The sequence below is a fragment of the Bos indicus x Bos taurus genome, chromosome 18, assembly GCF_003369695.1.
Source record: "Bos indicus x Bos taurus breed Angus x Brahman F1 hybrid chromosome 18, Bos_hybrid_MaternalHap_v2.0, whole genome shotgun sequence".
Taxonomy (NCBI): domain Eukaryota; kingdom Metazoa; phylum Chordata; class Mammalia; order Artiodactyla; family Bovidae; genus Bos; species Bos indicus x Bos taurus.
Window position 1 is genome coordinate 10,748,780 of NC_040093.1, and position 14,532 is coordinate 10,763,311.

The 14,532-nt window shown below is 55.0% G+C and overlaps 2 protein-coding genes across 5 annotated transcripts in view; one reads left to right on the forward strand and one right to left on the reverse strand.

The window, feature by feature from the left end:
* Positions 1–3,183: 3,183 nt before the first annotated feature.
* On the reverse strand, positions 3,184–13,991 carry SYNGR4 (synaptogyrin 4). Its single transcript, XM_027515282.1, has 5 exons — positions 13,894–13,991; positions 11,928–12,125; positions 5,417–5,654; positions 3,694–3,833; positions 3,184–3,438 (listed from the first exon to the last, which is right to left on the reverse strand). The coding sequence occupies exons 2-5, from the start codon at positions 12,018–12,020 to the stop codon at positions 3,205–3,207; spliced, it is 705 nt and encodes a 234-aa protein (XP_027371083.1). The 5' UTR covers positions 12,021–12,125; positions 13,894–13,991; the 3' UTR covers positions 3,184–3,204.
* The window catches only part of TMEM143 (transmembrane protein 143), a 29,474-nt gene continuing 28,262 nt past the window's right edge, over positions 13,321–14,532 (forward strand). The window contains exons 1-2 of one of the 4 annotated variants that reach the window (XM_027515279.1): positions 13,321–13,652; positions 13,998–14,238. In XM_027515279.1, the coding sequence (XP_027371080.1) occupies positions 14,020–14,238 (219 nt within the window). In that variant the 5' untranslated portion in view covers positions 13,321–13,652; positions 13,998–14,019. The remainder of the gene's footprint in view (positions 13,653–13,997; positions 14,239–14,532) is intronic. The other 3 variants (XM_027515280.1, XM_027515277.1, XM_027515278.1) reach the window with 3 other exon arrangements.

The window sequence follows — 14,532 nt, forward strand, 5'->3', positions numbered from 1 at the left end:
CTCCTTGCCCTCTCTCTGGTGTTTGTTGGGGTACCCCTGACCCCGGCCCCTCTCTCTCTGCTTCCGCTTTATCCTGACCACTGTTGGCAGGAGACCCAGGCCTGGGAGGAGCAGGAAGACAAGAAACTGGGCTCCCTGAGACTAGCTGCACCCTGACCACCGGGGAAGAGGTTTTGGAGGAAGAAAAGATCTCAAAGATTCTTCTTGTCTTGGCACACCACTTCCCTGACAGTTAGTTCTCCCTAATCTCAGGGTGGCAGAGGACAGCCTTCCAGAGTCTGTGATTTGAAAGTCACCAAGGGACAGCCCCCCGCCCCCGTCCCTCCGTCATTTTTCATTGTGTGGAACTGCTTTATGTTTTCTTTAAAAAAAAAAAAAAAAAAACTGAATTGGTTGCCAGCCTTTAAACACCAGATTTTCCCATTAAAATCGAGATTTCTGGCTCCTCTTGAAAAAAAATCCGTCAATCTGACAATGCCGGGTCCTCATTTCTGGGTGGCAGCAGATGGCTGGAATGAATGGCTGGGACGCGAACTCCGCCCCCACCTCCCCCCGACTCCCATCCCCTCCCCCTCTAGTCCCCGGGACTTGGCTGAGGGGTTGACCATCTATTATTGGGCTGATGCTGTTGTCTTGTGGTTTTGTGCTGTGAAGTTCAAAGGAAAGTGAGTACTTTCTGTGTTTCCCTCCAGACTGGCTTCACATCTGATCTGTTTCCTTCACTCATGTTACCTGCCTGGCCCTTGTCAGCCTTTGGAGTTTTGCCCTGGATTCTGCCAGATCCCCTACATGTCCGCTAAGACCTTCCTTAACCAGCCTCGGTTCTCCTGTAGGCTGGCTCTGGAAGCTTCAAGAGGCAAGGAGCTGGCGTTTCTGAGCATTTCATGAGCACCAGGCAGAGTGTTACACGGGTGAGCCCGCAGGGACCCTCAGAGCCCCCTCCCTTTGCTGCGGAGGAAACCGAGGCTCAGCGGGGGTGCGAGTGGCCAAGGTGGTGTAGGCACCCCAGTTTCCTGCTGCTGGATCCCGGGTGCTTAGCCACTGCTGTGGAGTTTTGCAGATGTTCTTCCTTCCTTTCTAAGCCTAGAAGCCTCACACGGAAGATGGAGGAGCAGGCCTGCTTCAGTTGATTCAGGGTTGGGAGCACATGTGTTTTCGACCACAGTCTGCAAACCATTGATCTAAATCCGGTCCGAGGCTCTGGTTTGACAGCCAGCCCAGCGCGGGCCCAGAGACATTAAGTGACCCGTCCAAGGTGATTCAGCCAGTGACAGGGTGAGGACCAGAGCTTGGGGGTTCCTTCTGTTTCTCATGCCGGAAGCCTGCCCTCTGCACGGTTGCTTCTTCCTCCAAGTGCCCATAGGGACCACAGCCTGTTTATTTCTGCACCCCTAGCACTGAGCACTGCCATGCATGAAACAAAAAAACGGGGACCACGGAGCCCATGTTGGACTCCCCACAACTCACATCCCTTTGCCCAATCTGTAAGTGAGCCCTCTGCCGCCACCATGGCCCTTGTGTGGGTGTGTTTGGTTTTGCTGGCATAACATTAAACTTCCTTTGTTTTTGTATTCATTGCCAACCTATCCTACATAAAAATAAATGGATGTCCAGTTGTTCTAGAAATACCAGAAGGTTCTAGAGCTACACCGTTCAATACGGTGACCGTTAGTGCTTGAAATTGGTGGCCCCACGTCAGGGTGTGCTGTCTGTGTAAGATACATGAAGGATTTAAAGAACTCAATGCCCGAGAATGTAAGCTATCTGGCTAGTGACTTTATACTGATGATATGTTGAAATGATAATATTTTGGATATGTGTGTTAGTTGCTCAGTTGTGTCCAGCTCTTTGCAACCCTATGGACTGTAGCCTGCCAGGCTCCTCTGTCTACACAATTGTCCAGGCAAGAATACTGGAGTGGGTTGCCATTTTCTTCTCCAGAGGGTCTTCCCAACCTAGGGATCGAACCTGGGTCTCCCGATTGCAGGCAGATTCTTTACCATCTGAGCCACCAGGTGGGTTAAATAAAATGTATATTCATTTCACTTGTCTCATTCAACTTCTCACCCTGTGGCCAGGGGACAAATTTAAATGCCCCATTTCCCTGACACCAAGGCTCAAATTTGACTTCTTTTGGACAGCACTGTTCTATTTTTTTTTTTGGCTGCCCTGCTGCTTGTGGGATCTTAGTTCCCTGACCAGGGATCAAACCCATGCCCCCTGCAGTGGCAACACAGGCCTAATGGCTGGACACCCAGGGAAGTCCTGGACAGCACTGCCCTAGACATCCTGGGCCACTGTGCTGAACGCTGGGTGCTGAGTGAAGGCTGCCCCTTCCTGGCCCCCACCACTCCCTTCATGGGTGCTTTACCCATTGGAGTCACCTGCTGAGTCTTGTGACCCGAGCACAGACCCTGAGAAGCTTTGGGGTTCTAGAGGATTCCTTCCTTTCTCCCCAAACAAGCTTTCAAATATTTGAAGACGAGTATCTCCTCTGATGTAGGTCAGGGACTTGTCATCCTTTAGTCCTCACTCAGCATGGTTTTGAGCTGAGGAGTTGGTATCTTGTCACTGGGGTGAGTTAAAGAGTGTGGGCCCTCGCTGGACAGCTTGGGGGGGGGCCTGAGTGTTCGCCCTGGTTCTCCTTGGCGCCCTCTCCAGCGGTGGAAGCATCTTGTCTGTGAACTTGAGCTTCCTCGGCTGGACAGCGGGGCACCTCCTGCCTCCCTCCCGTGGCCAGTGCGAGCGGTAAAGGGCTCACTGTGCGCAGGCCCAAAAGAAGGGTTTCCTTTCCCTCCCATCACCGTCCGTAGCTGTCAAGAGGGCACCCAAGGGACTTCCCTGGGGGGCCAATGGCTAAGAGTCCACGCTCCCGGCACCGAGAGCCTGGGTTCGTTCCCAAGTCAGGGAACTAGATCTCACACACCAAAACTCAGAGCTCCCACGCGCAACTAAAGATCTCACATGTCGCAACTAAGACCTGGAGCAAACAAATACAAAAAAAACTTAAAAAAAAAAGTGACACTCGGATGGAGAGTCCGGGAGGTGGGATGGAAATGGGACCTGCCGCAGAGACACCCTCCTCTCAAGGAGACCCCTGGCCGCCCGAGGGACCGGAGAGGAACAGACGTGAGAGGAAAAGGGCTGTTTTCCGAAACCCTTCTGGAGGGAGGATTCTGTCTTTATTGGTGTAGAGGAGGCTCTCTAGTTGTCGGGCATCATGGCGAGGCGGGGGGCCTTCGGGGTGCTCAGATAGGGGGACAGGGAGGAGCTGGCGTAGCTCGGGCCGTGGGGGCCGGTGGTGGGCGTGTTGACCGGGCTGGCGGCGGACGGCGGGGAGAGGGAGGTCAGGACCACGCCGCCCTCATCCAGGGAGCGCTTGTAGGGGACCGGGGCATCATTTCGGAGCTCCTGGAAGGCCAGGTAGGCCTGGAATATCTGCGGGCAGAGGAGGGTGAGCTGGAGACTGGCTGGGGCGGGCTGGGGAGGGGGCCGCGGGCAGCACTCCCTGAAGCTGGGCTTTGTCTGCCGGGAAGAAGGTGGGGGGCCTTCTTCCCCATTTGCCCAAGACACAGAAGGGGCTTGCGGAGGCCTGGGTGAGCTTTGAGAGCAGGTAGGTTCTTGCCCTGTTAACCCACACCGTCCCGCCCTGCCCTGCTGGGGGAGTAGGGGTGGGACGGGGGCCCTCCTCACCCAGACGAGGATGGAGAAGAAAGAGAAGGTGATGGCGGCCTTGGCGCTGTTGCTCCCTAGGAGGAAGTATCTGGGCGGCGAACGGTGCCACTGGTTGGCCAGGAAGCAGAATCCCACAGCCCAGACGCCTGCCCAGATGACTGGGGGGTCGAGGGAGAGAAGAGGGGCGGTGTGGGGGGCTGAGGTCTCCACTGTGGCCTCTCCCTCCCAGCCCTCTTTAAAGAACCACCTGGAGTGGGCTGCTATATCTGCTGTGGGGGTCGGCAGCCATCTGTGACTTTTTCCAATTCAATCAATTAAAAATTTCAGTCCATTAAAATAGACTTACAAAAAAAATTTCGGGACTTCCCTAGTGGTCCAGTGGTTAAGACTAAGCCGGCCAATGCCGGGAACACAAGTTCAATCTTTGGTCCAGGAGGAACCCACATGCCTTGGAGCAACTAAGGCTGTGGATCACAACTTCTGAAGCCCACACGCCCTAGGGCCCGTGCTCCTCAACAAGAGAAGCCACTGCGATAAGCCTGTGCACTGCAACTAGAGAGTAGCCCCGCTTGCTGCAACTAGAGAAAGCCTGAGTGCATCAATGAAGACCCAGGCAGCCAAAAATAAATAGATAAGGAAAAAATTTAAAAAATATTTCCACCCCTCGATGGCACTGGCCAAACTTTGAGTGCTCAGCGGCCATGCATGGCCCGTGGCTCCCGCACTGGGAAGCCCAGGCACAGAACAGCTCCGCCCTCACAGAACCTTCTTTTGGATGTTGCTGGACTCAGTGATCTCTAGGGGCCCACCCAGCCCTGAGTCTCTGGAACTGGGCAGGTGTGGAAGAGGAGAGGAAGGAGCCTGGGGCATGAGAAAAAGGAACAAGCAAGTGTCGGGCGCTGTGTGCCAGGCTCTGTCTAAGGTGCTCGGCATTGGTTAGGAGGCTAGGCTTGGCTTGGAAGCCTGGATCTGCCACTCGGGGTCTGATTACACAACCTCCTTAAGCCTCAGTTTCCTCCTCTATGAAATGGGAATCTGAACAGGCCTTCCCCCCTCAGGGGTTCTAAGGAAGAAAGGAGACGGGGCGTGGGGCGCCCTTGACACGGTGCCATGACACGTGGGGCATGCCCGGGAAGTGTCAGCATTACTACAGGTGTCCTTTCTCGCCTTTCATCCTCAGAAAAACCCTGGAGGTGGTTTTTTGTTTTGGTTTTGGTTTTTGGCCATAACCACAAGGCACGTGGAACTTCCCTGACCAGGGACTGAGCCAGTGCCTTCTGCAGTGGAAGAACAGTCTTAAACACTGGACCACCAGGCAGTGGGGGTTCCCATCCCAGCTTCCATGGAAGCTCAGAGAGGGGAGGAGAGCTGCACATCGAGGCTGCGCCAGAGGTGAGATTTCAAACCCTGCTCTGCCTGGCGCTGCGCTCTGCACCCTGCCTCCCACCACTGGTGGCTTTTCAAGAAAGGCTGTGAAGAAGGGAGGTGAATGCCTGGAGAAAGCTGGGCAGAAGAGAGGCTTCTAGAGTTACCCTGAGGGTCAGAAGAGGCGACCTTTGCACCAAGTCTGAGGGATGGGCAATGATTCCCTCAAACAGCGGGTGCAGAAGAGCTTCGAGAAGCGAGGGATGAAGCTCTGGGTCACGGGCGGAGGACGCTCTGAGGTGGCATCCTGGGGGCCCAGGGGAGCCTGGTGGTGGGGGCTGAGAGCTCGGGGCGGGCAGTGCCGGGGCTCACCCACCGGCCAGGATGAGGTCCAGGAGCTGGAAGGCCGTCTTGAAGCGGGTGCTGGCGAGGCGGACCTCATGGGCATCCAGGGCCAGGAAGGCCAGCGAGCTGAGGAAGGCCAGCAGGCCGGCCCCCACAGCGAAGCTGCAGGCTGTGCTGTTGCTGTTGAGGACACAGTGCAGCTCCGAGTTGTCGGTCTTGTTCTGGTAGCCGTCGGTCAGCAGGGAGGAGAACACGATCAGGGAGAAGACCTGTGGGTGCGAGGGGGGTTTCCCAGAGCCGGAATGGAGCTCCATGTCTTCCCAAATCCCCTCCTCATCCCTCATCCCCATCACTGAGTCGGGGGGAGGGGTCTGCTGTCCACTCTCCCGGTGGTTCCAAGCCCTCTTTCCCGGTCACGTCCTCCAAGCCTCCATCCTGGCTCGGGCCTCATCCCGCCTGCTGGGGCCCTGCCCCAGCCTCTTGCCGGCCTCCCTGGCTCCAAGTCTCCCCAGTCAGCTCTCCAGGGAACCTTCCACACTGCCCATCCTGGCTCCCAGCGCTGCCTGCCCTCCCCAGCCCTTCACCTCTCCTCACTCACTCTTGCCTTCCACGCCACAAACAGGTACCCGCCGCCAGACCCAACACGAAATGCTTATTAGCACATCGCCCGGGACACAGGAAGAGTGAGCAATGAGTCTCTGCCATCCTGTTGATCCCATCTGCCTCTCAGCCCTTCCCTCTGCCTGCCACTTCTTCCTCCTTCCTCCCCGCTCAGCTAATTCCTCTCCATTTTCAAAAAGGAACTTGTGAAATATTCCAAAGACACAGAAAAGAACAGAGGAAATGTAACCAACAGTGAGAACCTGACAAACATTCACCTTTTGCTCCAAGATTCTTTAAAAAACAAAAAACTATTTTGGCGATGCCACACAGCTTATAGGATGTCAGTTCTCTGACCAGGCATCGAACCACGGCAGTGACAGCACCAAATTGTAACTACTAGGTCACCATGGAAATCTCAAGGCTTTTTTTTTTTTTTTTTTTTAAGCAAATACAGGGATTTCCCTGGTGGTCCAGTGATTAAGAATCCGCCTGCCAACGTGGGGGACACAGGTTCAGTCCCACATGCCACAGAGCAACTAAGCCCATGCACCGCAACCACTGAACCCGGGTGCTGAAGAGCCCGTGCTCTGCAACAAGGAAACCCACTGCAATGAGAAGCCCACGCTCCACAACTAGTGAGTAGCCCCTCGCTCGTCGCAACTAGAGAAAGCCTGCATGCAGCAACGAAGACCCAGGGCAGCTGAAAACAAATACGTAAATAAATCAAATCAAATTTAAAAAACTTAAAAAATAAGTAAAGCAAATACAGCCTTGGGACTTCCCTGGTCAGGGAACTAGTGCCACCCGGCGTGGCCAAAAAAAACAAGCAAACGCAGTCTCGCTGATAGGCTGGCCCTGTCGCCGCTCAGCACACCGGGGTAGCACCGTCTGCCTCTACTGCTGGCTTCTACCATGTTCATCGATGAAACCACCAGTGTACTTCACCAACCCGTGCCATCCTTACAGCCACCCTAGGATGTGGGTGCTGCCAAAAGTCTCTCTCTCTCTTTTAGATAGTGGAGCTGAGGCACAAAGAAGGTGGTGAATGGCACAGAGCCCATCAGCTGTGAGGGGGCAGCGCCTGGATCTGAACCCAAGCGGTCTGGCTCTTGAATCCGCTTTGCGCACGTACATGCTGTGCATAGTCGATCAGTTGTGTCCAACTCTTTGCGAACTCATGGACTGTAGCCCACCAGGCTCCTCTGTTCATGGGATTTTCCAGGCAAGAATGATGGTGTAGGTTGCCGTTTCCTTCTCCAGGGGATCTTCCCAACCCAGAGATCGAACCCAGGTCTCCTGCATTGCAGGAGGATTATTTACCATCTGAGCCAGTAGGGAAACCCTAAATCTGCCCTAACTCCTGCTATTAATGTATCTGCCTGGACCAGATGCCTGGAGGGCAGCGGTTCCTATCACTGTGATTCAGGGACAATTTGAAGCCCCGGTGGCTTGTCCCTGACGGTCACAACACAGCCTGGCAGGGGTGACACCAGGTATGGAAGGAACCGTTGTGTATGTGTTGGGGGGTGGGAGCTGGTCCAGGGGGTGCTTTCTGGATTCGGTGAGGCCTATAAGAACAGGCAGGGTGAAGAAGACTATGGAGTGGGATGATCTCTGGGCGTTGGGAGGGAGCCAGGGAGGGGGCTGAGAGCAGGGGCGGGGCAGGGTCGGCTCCAGGTGTGTGAAGGCCCCTCTGGGGCCATGCAGAGATGGACTCGAGCCGGTGAGACTGGAGGCCAGGAGGCTGGGAGGCTGGGGAGGAAGCTGGGGCCTGCAGTTGTGGAGGGAGTCAAGATTTGAGCAGAAACTGAACCCAGGGGGCTGGATTTAGGAGGAAGTAAGGCTTGATCTGAACAGTACCTTAACTAATAAGTTTTGGGGGAGGGATAAATTGGGGCCTGGGATTGACATGTACACACTACTATATATAAAATAGATCACAAGTAAGGTTGCTCACAAGTAAGGGAGATGGTGAAGGACAGGGAAGCCTGGCGTGCTGCAGTCCATGGGGTTGCAAAGAGTCTGACACGACATAGTGACTGAACAACAGGGTGGCTCAGTGGTAAAGAATCTGCCGGCCAAAGCAGGAGACCCAGGTTCTATTCCTGGGTCGGGAAGGTCCCCTGAAAGAGGAAATGGCAACCCACTCTGGTATTCTTGCCTGGGAAATCCCATGGACAGAGGAGTCTGGCAGGCTACAGTCCATGGGGTTGCAAATAATCAGACACGACTTAGCAACCAAACAACAAAACAAAGGACCTACTGTATAATATGGGGAACGCTACTCAATACTCTAATGGCCTATATGGGAAAATAATCTAAAAAAAGGGTGGATATGTATGTATGTATAACCGAATCGCGTTATACAGATTCAGTATACTGATTCCTGAAACTAGCATAATATCAACTGTAATCAACCACACTCCAGTAAGAATTAAAAAGAAAAAACTGAGGAGTTTTGCAGGCAGACAGGAGGAAGGGCATTCCAGGCAGGCCGATCCATGTGTGCAAAAGCCAGCTGCTGCTGAGTGAAGCTCCTGCAGGGGTTGGAGAGAAATCTTAGCTGAGGGATCTGGTATGAAGTGAGGCTGGAAGTGCGGGCAGGGAGGCCAGACCCTCAGAGGCCTTGAACACCAGACGGAGGGGACTGGACTTGGGAACCATGGGAAAAATTAAATTTCTCACTTAGGCTTAATTTTATGCATGGCAGGGCTCTGAGCAGAGGATGGCCAGGGTTAGATCTAGGGGTTCAAGGCAAACTCCAGGGTCATGATGGATGGGAAGGGGCTCCTGGGAATCCAGTGAGATTTAGGACTTGACATTAGACTTGGTGACTGATTGGATGTGGTGGTGCCTGGGGATGGGAAGGAGGGAGGAGACAAGGGGAAGGAAGTTCATTAGAATTTGAACTCCTGGACAGGTTGCACGTGGGACCCTTCTGTCTGCACCCAGGACCCAGTGCCAGGCTGGACCTCTGCACACATGTTGGAAGAGTGAATGACTGGCCCTTCTTTTTGGCTCTTGCTCTGCCCTTTCGAGTAGGAGCAGGGAGGCAAGGACTGACCCTAAACTCCTCAGCCTCTGTCCATCCGCCTCTCTCCTTTGTCTTACTTGCCTTCTCTGAATAAGAACAAACAAAATAATAATAATGACTTTGTTGTTGTTGTTGCTGCTGTGTCGTGTCCGAATCTTTGGCCCACCAGGCTCCTCTGTCCATGGGATTCCCCTGGCAAGAATATTGGAGTGGGCTGCCATTTCCTCCTCTGGAGAATCTTCCCGACCCAAGGCTTGAACCTGAGACTCCTGCATTGGCAGGTGGGTTCTTTGCCGCTGAGCCACCAGGAAAGCCCAATAATAGTGACTAGTCCCTCCTTTTGTCCAGCACTTTAGCTCTAAGGGAGGGTATTCACATCCACTCCGCTTCGGGGCTGCAGCAGAGTCTGCAGGAGGGGAGCGTCTTGCCCTGCTGGTCTGAGACAGAGCCAGGTCAAGGACAGGAAGGCTCATTGATCATTTTTGAGCCCAGATACATTTTACCTGCGCCACCTCCCTGCAGCCTTGCTCCAGTCCTGCATGTTCGAGGTTACAATAATAATTCATTGCTGTTTCACAGGTGATAAATAGAAGCCTTGATGGCGCAGTGGAAAGAGCCAGACGTGTCTGACCCCACCCACTGGGTGGACCTGGGCCAACTGCTCACTGCTTGGCATCTCAGTTTCCCTGTCTGTCCTGTGCCCCAAAGAGGTGGGGGCCTGGCTCTGAAGGTAATTCTCATGACTGGCCAGAGAGGAGACATGTCCTCTCAAGGTTAGTCGTGGAGAGATGGGATTGGAATCCAGCCCCCCTGACTTCCAGGTCTGTGGGCTGTCTGTCTGCTGACCCCCCTAAATCCTTGGGCTGCTTTTGGACCCACAAGAAGGGGGCTTGGCTGGGCTGGAGGGACTTCAACCCTCTGAAGCCTGAGTCTGACCTCCTTCCACACCCTTCCTGGCCTTTCCCCAGGGAGGGAGCAAAGATTCATCAGTTAAGGCACCAGCTGGCGGGCGGCCGTGAGAAGGACGAGAGCACCAGCTGCCCAGAGACTCCCTACTGAGGAGCCAGGCCAGGGGGGGAAGGAGGAGAGGGCGGCAGGCGGGAGGAAGGAGGCGGCAGGCAAAGTCCGTGACTGAAGAGTCTGGCAAGGTTGGCGGCCCTTCCCCCCAGCCCTTCCCCACACCAGTCCACACCAGCTGGGCCTCCTTCTCCCTCACCTCCCGCCCTTCCTTCTGAAGACTGGAAACCTGTGCATCCTTGGGACTTGCCCGCCAGCTGGGTGATGTCCTTGGGCAAGTCATTCAACCTCTGTGAGCCTTGGTTTCCTCTTGGGTCCAGCAGGCGTCGCAATGCCCACGTCATAGGGTCATGGTGAGGAGCGGAAATGCTGACACCACCAAGGGACTGGGAACTGGGATGTGGAAGGCGTTTTCCCCGCTTCCCTGGGGCGACGACGATGGAGATGAGTCCCCACCACCCTATGCCTCCCCCAACCCATCTCTCTGCTTGATCACAAGTTGGTCCCAGTAATCATTGCTATTGAAGGAATGATGACTACTTGCCAGGCCCATGGTGACAGGCTGAGAGGCATTGATTTCATTTGGACATAGTCTTTCCTGATGAGCAGGAAGGACTAGACACACGAGGGTCTGGAGGTTCAGAGAAATCAAGTTTCTGGTTCAAGGTCACATAGCCCTAGCGTGACCAGGCAAGTTATCAAATAAAACAGGGCACTTTTGAGACTTAAAGGAGGTGCTGCTGATAATCACGCCAGGACTGAGCCAGGCAAGCAGGGGAGGATGTTGCTCTATGTGGACATCATGTGGCCAAACTAGGATCCTCAGCCAGGCCTGATCGATCCTTCTGGAATAGGACCCTGGGTTCAATTCCAGATATTCCCCCTGACCCAGATCAAGTCTCATCATCTCCCTGGGCCTCAGTTCCCAACTCTGCCAAAGGAGCACCGTGGAGGCTACACAGTGTAAAGCCCAGAGTCACAGCTCTAACTCCTCAAGCACTGAGGTCCAGAGAAGGGCAGTGAGCAGGTCAAGGTCACACAGCAAAGTCAGGGGCTCAATGAGGATTTGCCCCCAGGTGTCTGGACTCTTTGGGAATGTGGTAATGATGAAACAAATGCAGGTAAAGTCCTTGCTTGGCACCGTGCCTGGCACACAGAGACCACCCACCCCCCTGGCATCCTAGGTCTGAGAGGTGGAAAATGAATGGGCTGTATTCTCACAGACCCCAGTTTGAGTCCCTGCCTCTTACTGTGTGACCTTAGCCAACACTGTCCATTGGAACTTTCTGCCATGATGGAAATGTTCTAGATCCTCACTGTCCAATATGAGAGCTGCCAGTCATGTGTGGCTATTGGGCACCTGAAATGTGGCCACTGTGACTGGGGAATTAAAAAATTTTTTTTCTGGCTGCACCATGCAGATTGTGGGATGTTAGTTCCTAGACCAGGGAACGAACTCTGGCCTCCTGCACTGGAAGCACGGAGTCTTAACCACTGGACTGTCAGGGAAGTCCCTGAATATTTTATTTTCATTAATTTAGATTAGAATAGCCACATGTGGCTTATGGTTACCCCCCTGGACAGCACAGCCTTCAAAAAATTATTTAACTTTCTCTGATCCTCAGTTTTCTTCTCTCAAAAGTGGGGCTCCTGAGCACCCACTTTGCGGGGTTCTTTCTTCCCAGGAGAGTTGATAAGTGCTCAGAATACTGCAGGGCCTATAGTTAAGATGCTCAGTAGAGGGTGACTTCATTTACAAGTTCCTTTTGGCTTTGTTCCCCCAAGCTGGCCCTTCCTTTCCTCCCACCACCCTGTGCACTGGGTCTGAGAGCTGAGAAGCCCTATTTCATGTCACCCACAGGGCAGCTGGCCCACAGAAGGGCCTCACCCCTGCAAAGATCCGTGTGATCGCCTTTGGCCTCTTGAGAAACTGCACGGCTTCACTGTCGGCCAGGTCCTGGAGGCTCTCCGGGATGTGCATGGCGGCTGCTCTGCTGCTCGGGCTCTGGGAAGCCAGAGCAGGGATGCTGGGTTCTGCCGGCTGGGCGCTGCTGTCTGCAGGTTCCAGGCCCACGCTGGGGCTCGGCTGTTGCAAGACAACAGGAATGGTGGGGGGTGGTTAGAATCCAAGGTGCAGGGTAAAGGGGCTGCCAGGGGTCCCAGGAGGAGGGGGTATGGGATGGAAGAGTATTGGGGAGGGTACCAGGATGGGGTTCTGTGGGGTGAGGGGTCTGCCAAGGGTCCCAGGAGAAGGGGGCAGGGGATGACAGAGGGTTCTCGAGGTCCAAGGACAGGGTTATATGGGGTGAGGGGTCTGCAGGGTTCTTAGAATTGGTGCATGGGATGAAAGAGCTGTTAGGAAGCCCCACCTCCAGGTGGGGGCGCAGGGTGAAAGGGTGGCTCGATGGTCCTATGAGTTGGGGTGCAGGCTGAGGGGGCTTCAGATAATTCCAAAGTGGGGTACAGGGTGAGGGGGGCTGCTGAGGAGCCTAGGAACTAGGAATGTAGGCTGAGGAGGATGTAGGGTGAGGGGGCTTCCAGAATCCCAGAAGTGGAGGGGCAGGGTGAGGAGATCTTGGGCCAGGGAGAAGGAGAGAGGAGAGGGTAGGATATTGGGGTGATGTCTCTGACACAGGAGCCAGAGTGCCCATTTTAAGGACTGTGTTAATGGGATTTTTGAGGGATAAGGGGTGCTAGAATGGCGGTCAGAACACCTGGGAGGTCTGAAAACGAGGACCTCTTTCAGATTTGGGGGCAACAGCACGCAGAGCAGAGACCCCAGCCTCCTCAGGGTAGATTTTAGGCTGTCCTGGTGATGGGGTGATTGCCTTAGAATCAGGACCTTCCCTTAGAATTCAGCTCCATCTTCATAAAAGTGCATCTCCTCAAGTTTGGACCTCAGATGTGTGGGGAACATGGTCTCCGAACTCATCTGTCCCCTCATAATAAGGAGACCGAGCCCCTGGCGCTAAGCTACCTTCAGAGAATCCGGGTTCTTCCTTTAAGGCGTGGAATGGGGGTGGTGAGGGTTCGGGGTGATGCTGCCTGATAAAGGGTCAGCCTTACTCTGGAGGCCGGGTTTACGTCACCTGCAGGCCGGATCTTCCTTCCGCCCACCCTCCCTGCCTGGTCCCCGGCACCACCTCAGCCTTCTTTTTCTTCCTCTTTTTCCCGCCTTTTCGTTCCTCCACAGCTGATTGGCTACACTGAAGCCCCGCCCCATTCCCCCGCCTATTCTTGAGTTGACACGAGCGGGGGCGTGGCTTCAGCGGACGTTGGGCGGCCCGCCGTTGGCGGGCTGCGCACGGGAATCCCTGCTCCAGTCCCAGTAGCCCCCGGAGTCTCGCGCCCGCCCCGCCTGTTCCTCTTTGAAGCTTGTGGACAAGGAGATACTTCTGTAACGCATGCGCCGAGTCCAAGCAAAGCGCATGAAGCAAGCCAGGCAGACTGAGCATGCGTAGTCGCGACTGGGCAGTAGAAGAAAATGGACTCCGTTCGATGACCCAGGCATTGCGCATGCGTCCTACCACGGCTTGAAGCCGAACCTCGGAGGCCCAGGGCGCCGTTTTGCACATGCGCAGGAGGCTCAATGACAGTCGAGCGTTGCCTAAAGGTGAGGGAAAGGGTGAAAGATTGCATGGCCGGGGGTGGGCGGCCCTGCAGACTCATGCAGCTTTCCGAGCATATCCTATAAAGATTCACCTGACGCCTAGACCCCGCAGAGGTTTTGTCACCACAGGGCTTCTGGGCCCGCAAAACGCTCCCCCAAAACTCTTGCCTGGGACTCAGGCCAACTGAATAGTGTGGGAGGGGATGGACAGGAGGGCCTACGAGGCGGGCGGATGGGCTCTAACCCGCTGCCTGGGGTAGAAACGGCCCCTGGAAGTTGGGAGGCGGAGGTGGAGGGGGCACCTTTCCCCCAGATGACTTTTGACCTCTTCCCATTTCCCTCGTTTAGGCTGCGAGGAAAGGGTCTAGCCATGCTGCATGTGACCCGAGGGGTCTGGGGATCCATTGTCCGAGTATGGCCTCTGTTGCCCTCGTTTCTCGGTCACTCCCGGGCCCTGTCATCGCTGGAGGCCAAGATGGGGGAGTACCGCAAGATGTGGAACCCCACGGAGCCCCGCGACTGGGCCCAGCAATACCGCGAACGGCACATCCCGTTCTCCAAAGAGCAGCTGCTCCGCCTCCTGATACAGGTACCGCCCGTCCCGGGTCCGAGAGCCTGGGGACTACGAATCCCGGCAGGCCTCGCGGCGGTACAGCCCTTCAAGCTATAGAAGAATGCCCTTGGCGCCCCCTGGGAATTGTAGTTCCTTTACCCTTAATGGGACTTCCCTGGTGGCGCAGACGGTAAAGCGTCTGTCTACAGTGCGGGAGACCCGGGTTCGATCCCTGGGTCGGGAAGATCCCCTGGAGAAGGAAATGGCAATCCACTCCAGTACTATTGCCTGGAAAATCCCATGGACAGAGGAGCCTGGTAGGCTACAGTC

Excerpts from the sequence above, each read along its gene's own strand:
- SYNGR4 (XM_027515282.1), bottom strand. The coding sequence starts at position 12,020 with ATGCACATCCCGGAGAGCCTCCAGGACCTGGCCGACAGTGAAGCCGTG. Across the intron at positions 3,834-5,416 it reads CCTGGACCTCATCCTGGCCG|TCATCTGGGCAGGCGTCTGG; the intron begins GTGGGTGAGCCC and ends TCGACCCCCCAG. Across the intron at positions 3,439-3,693 it reads TCTTCTCCATCCTCGTCTGG|ATATTCCAGGCCTACCTGGC; the intron begins GTGAGGAGGGCC and ends CTCTGCCCGCAG.